The sequence below is a fragment of the Arachis hypogaea genome, chromosome 15 (assembly GCF_003086295.3).
Source record: "Arachis hypogaea cultivar Tifrunner chromosome 15, arahy.Tifrunner.gnm2.J5K5, whole genome shotgun sequence".
Lineage (NCBI taxonomy): Eukaryota > Viridiplantae > Streptophyta > Magnoliopsida > Fabales > Fabaceae > Arachis > Arachis hypogaea.
Genome location: NC_092050.1, coordinates 145,148,947 through 145,154,258, shown reverse-complemented (window position 1 = coordinate 145,154,258; position 5,312 = coordinate 145,148,947). Strand labels below are relative to the sequence as shown.

Below are 5,312 nucleotides of genomic sequence, written 5' to 3'. Positions count from 1 at the left end.
TATTTATTAAAGAATATTTTTGTAAAAAATAATTTTTTTAAAAAATAGATAAAGTTAACATTAATTAACATAAAAAATTTAAAATAAATTAAAAAAAAATTTTTAAATTATAAGAGAGGAAATGAGAATGTCATTTTAGTATCTCTGAAAAGAATGGAGTAAAATTTTTTCCAAAAGAAAAGATACCCCTTCTATAATTAATTAGTTCATTACAATTTAACCCCACCAACCCTATTTGAAAGATCCATGTCTCGTACATTTAAGAAGAAGTGATTGCAAGCTAGAGCGAGGGGGAGACTTTTCTTGATTATTAAGTGGCCAATATAAATTGCAAATTCAATTAATTGAGTTGTCATTTGACAATAATTGACAGATTCAACTTTAGTGAAGGTTCAAGCATCACGTTTATTTTGTAATTAACATTTGTTCCATTTATAACTCTTCTAGCAGCTAGCTAGTGGGTAAGATGCTGAGCAATGAATCTATGTATCAGGAATTTCTAAAATTAAAGCAGTAGTATATTGTTTTCTTTTACCTTTCATAAAATTAAAGTACTAAAGTTCATGTTATATATATATATATATATATATATATATATATATATATATATATATATTCACTTTGACCAGATTCCCATCAAAATGCTGTAACACTATAATAGGAGATTCAAACCTTGTATATAATTAGAGTTGTGTTATTTTCACGCACCTTAAACAAATTCTAATGTCATTTTAATTAATTTATTTTTTATTAAATATTGATGAAATGTGAAATTTACATTACATTAAACTAAATTTGCTATTTCCAACTCAATTTGACAAGACAAATGTTACATATTTTGCATTGGCAGTATAAAAGATAAGGATGCTTTTGAAAAATTCAATATAAATATCCATTGAATTTAGTTCAAGAGTATTTTTAAAAGAATTAATTAAAACAGTAAATGAAAAAAAAATTATTTTTTCAACGAAATAAAAAATTTATCTTCTATTTTTCATAAAACTTTCTTGTTTATGATATTCTTAACTAGTATCTTCATCTCTTAAGACCCTTATTAGCAAAAAGTTATGAGGAATGCTAGGGGCCAGCAATTTTGGTGTTTTGTAACCATCAGTTGGCCATCAATAGTGTTTTTAATGGTGTGAGATTACATCTAATGGTGGGAGATCATTCACTTTTGTTTTGATGGTTAAGTGCTGGCCAGAAAACACAAAAGTTGCTGCCCCTTAAACTTTTTCAAAAGTTATAATATTAATATACATGACATTTAAATTAAAAATTTATTGGCGTTATTAATTATAAGAAAAAAACACACGTCATACATTACATACTAAGATGTTAAAATCAGCATACACAACAGTATAAAACTATATATAAATATTAATCTTAATCTTGCAGAGGCCAATTTGCTTTATAATTCTGTCTAGGTTCTTTCTATATTCCTCTAAAAGTCTCTTATTCATATATTATATATGCATGTTAGTGTTCTAAGCTTTATTTAAGTCACAAACCATGTCTTTTTCATCAAAGAGCAATAATAAAAACATTATTAGCTGCTCTAGTGAAGATGATAATAATAATAAGGATAATGAACTTAGAAGAGGACCTTGGACCCATGAAGAGGATGATCTTCTCAAAATGTGCATTGCCATTCATGGTGAAGGCAGATGGAATTTTCTGGCCAAATCTTCAGGTAATATTATTAGATTAGTCAAATAATTAACTCTAATTTAATATTAGTTTCATTGTTTTCTTTCTAAGCAGGGTTAAAAAGAACAGGGAAGAGTTGCAGATTAAGGTGGCTTAATTATCTAAAGCCAGATGTGAAAAGAGGAAATTTAACCCCACAAGAAAAGCTTTTGATTTTTGAACTCCACTCAAAGTGGGGCAACAGGTGCATTTACCATTGTTTAAAGAACCTTTTCTTTTCTTTTCTTTTCTTTTCCTCCAAAACCAAAACTCACTTATATGCCACTACTAATAATATGCTACTTAATTACACGACTTTTTTTTTTTTTTTTATCAAAGATAGGGAAATTCGAATCAGCAACCTCTAAGTGAGTATAAAAAGACTATGCCGTTTAAACTATAGCTCATTGACAATTTAATTTCAGGCTTGATGAACAACTATAACAAAGTTTTAACCCACTGTATAAGAACATATGATTGGATTGACTATATAAATTAGAGGATATTATTAAGTTTTATTATATATCATGTTTATAGTAAAATTATTTATTCGTAGATTTCTTTTGCTGTATTTGGATATAATTTAATTTATATCAAAGAGATATTGAATCATTAATGTAGCAAATTTTAACACTTTTTATTTTAAGATAGAAGTAAAAATAGTAAAATATAAGTTTTAAAGACAATAGAATAATTTATCAGGATACGAATATATATTATTGCATCTAATCTTATGTGAAAAGTCTTTTTGTAAAAAGAAAAAAAATAAAGACATACATTTTGTCATTATGAAAAGGTCGTAACAATAAATTTCTTTATTTTACATAAGAGACAAACAAAAGATGTTATATAAAAAGAAATCAGTTATTAAATTATTTATTATTTATTTGTATATAAATATATATTATTTAATTTATAAAAATATTATTTATATATCAAAATTAGCCACTAAGATCATTTATCAATATATTTATGTATAAATACATGTGTGGTTTAATTTATTTTCAATATGTATTTGTATTTTAATATATATTTTATACTGGTGACTGACTTTGGTAGTTAATTTTAATGTACACGTAACATAATCGTTTAATTTATTTTCAATGTGAATTTTATATTTTAGTATATTATGTTTTATTATTTTTAATGTATATTTTATATTTCTGTTTATATCATCTATAAATAATTGATTTGTTAGTTGATTTTTGTATATACGTGATATGTCTGTAATAGATCTTATCCAAAATTTAAAATTGACACTTGGTTGTAGTTGGACACTTAAACTTTGCTCATTATTTCTTAATTAGGTGGTCAAAAATTGCACAACAATTGCCTGGAAGGACAGATAATGAAATCAAGAACTTCTGGAGAACAAGAATCCAAAAACAAGTGAAGTATTTCAAGATTGACACATTATGGAGGACAAGATTTGTTGATGAATCAAAAGAATTATACCAAGAGCAAAACCAAAACCAAGCATTAATTATTCCAACAATGTCTCCTGATTGTGTCACTCAAATGCAGCAATATCCATCACTTATTGAAGAAGCAACACCAACACCAGCAAAAACTCAAATAATTCCATGTGAGAGACCTTCTTGTATGATGAATGGTGCAAGTTCAAATTGTGTGGATTACTCAGATTATGAAAACAACAACAACAATAATGGATCATCATGCATGTCCTTCACAGAGTCAACAAATATGGCAAACATGGTTCAGTTTGAGACTTTAGATAACATCACTAATGCATATGGCATGGATGCACTCAACATCGATATGGAATGCCAAGTGTCACAAAGCAATTGGCTAGACAAGGATTTTGTATGTACCATGTGGAACATGAACATGGATGAATTGTCACACTTTAGGAGTATACAAAATCAGTAATTAATTAAAGTTAAGGTTTGCTTTATTATTATTATTTTTTTGTTAAGAGTGTTAGGTGAATATAAATAATCAATTATCGTACACAAATATATATTTATATTTGAAGGTTATCAATGGTTTAGAAAGAGGAGATTGAATTTATGGTCTTTTTAAATTTATATACTTTGACTTTAAACTAAATTTAATTTAGTATTGTTGTTGAGTCTGCAATGTTAATTACGGAGAAGATAATTTTATTTTGTTTCTTAACGATAGAGCAAGCAAAAGATTTTTGAGTGTACTAAGTTGCTGTGATGTCTGCTAGATTAATTGTAGAGAAGACAATTTCATTTTGTCTCATATCAAAATAAATCAGAATCAAAAGAATAGAGAAGAAAAAATGACTTAGCTTTTAGCCATACATCCTGGTTCAACCACCATGTGCAATGTGGCCTATATCTACTCTCTACTACAACTATGGTGAAATTTTTACTATCTTTCACAAAGATTATAATCACTAATTTTTCTAAGATTCTACCCAATTCTAACCAATTAACTTCTACCTAAACTTGATTTGGATAAGTTCACTCTCTAGACTTTTAACCACTAAGTGCTCACGCAAAGAAATCCCCTCATGATCATGAATATAAAATAAAAATACAAACAAAAATGTTTACATAATTTTCTGGCTTTTCACCAAGATTACTCGCTTTGTCTTTTCTCTCAATGGCTTTTTCTAATACCTCACATAATACTTTTTTTCATTGATAAGAAACAAAGAAAGATAAAACTGAAGAATAGAAAATTCAATGTAAAACCATAAAGGAAAAAAAGGATAAGCTTAAAAGCTATGAAGACTCAAACAATGTGCTCACTCTCCTTGTTTTAATTTCTGGCTATTTACCCTTTTTAAAGAATAGAAAAGCTTCCAAAACTTGAGTTTGGTTGAACACATTTGACTTGTTCTTCTTTTCCAAATATCAGAATAATAACACAGAGAAGAGATGGGATAATAGTAGTGATTAGAGTTGGTATGCATTCTCGCCTAGCTGCTTCTCTTTTTTCTTTTTTCTTTCGGCTTTAAAGAACAAAACCATTCATCTACTCTTTGGCTCCAAATTTTACTTTTGATATTTGATTTGTAGCAGAAAAAAACAACCTTTGTTTTCTTCATCTTACTTAAATGGTACTTAAATGGTAAGTGCAAGAAGAAGCCAACTCAACAAATTAGAATGGAAGCACAAAAGAAAATATATATATTTATTTATTTGTCTTTGAATTAAATCAAATTTAATTTTGCTTCTTGGCTCCAAATTTTGACTTTTTTCCCTTTCTTTTCTTTTCAATGTCAAGATTTATGGTTTATTTTTTCTTGAATGTTTGAACCCTATTGAACACTCATTTTTTTCTTGTTAAATTTCTCTTTTTCCCTTAACTTAGGGATTAATCATGTGGGTTGCAATAAGAGGAGAGAATGAAATGTATAGTTACAAACTAGAGAAGAGAATAATATATTTTTTTTGGGTTTGAAATCAGCAACAACTATTATGGGCACATGAGAATGAAATATTTGTTATTGGACCTTATTTATTGCAATTTTATTTAATTTTGGCATGCACAAAATCACACTTGTCACACATATTTTTGGATGATCCAAAATTATAATATTTAGCCACCATTAAATTATTATTTTTGTTTTTTCAAATTTAACAATATTTATAAAAAAAATTAATTATATTATTTTTAAAAATTTT

The 5,312-nt window shown here is 26.9% G+C and overlaps 1 protein-coding gene across 1 annotated transcript; it reads left to right on the top strand.

The window, feature by feature from the left end:
• The first annotated feature begins 1,422 nt into the window (after positions 1-1,422).
• On the top strand, positions 1,423-3,704 carry LOC112747221 (uncharacterized). Its single transcript, XM_025795191.3, has 3 exons — positions 1,423-1,693; positions 1,765-1,894; positions 2,997-3,704. Exons 1-3 carry the CDS (start codon positions 1,513-1,515, stop codon positions 3,577-3,579), a joined length of 894 nt encoding a protein of 297 aa, XP_025650976.1. The 5' UTR covers positions 1,423-1,512; the 3' UTR covers positions 3,580-3,704.
• The last annotated feature ends 1,608 nt before the right edge of the window (positions 3,705-5,312 follow it).

Coding starts and splice junctions, on each gene's coding strand:
- LOC112747221 (XM_025795191.3), top strand. CDS start 1,513: ATGTCTTTTTCATCAAAGAGCAATAATAAAAACATTATTAGCTGCTCT. Junction 1,694..1,764: donor TTTTCTGGCCAAATCTTCAG/GTAATATTATTA, acceptor CTTTCTAAGCAG/GGTTAAAAAGAACAGGGAAG. Junction 1,895..2,996: donor CACTCAAAGTGGGGCAACAG/GTGCATTTACCA, acceptor TTTCTTAATTAG/GTGGTCAAAAATTGCACAAC.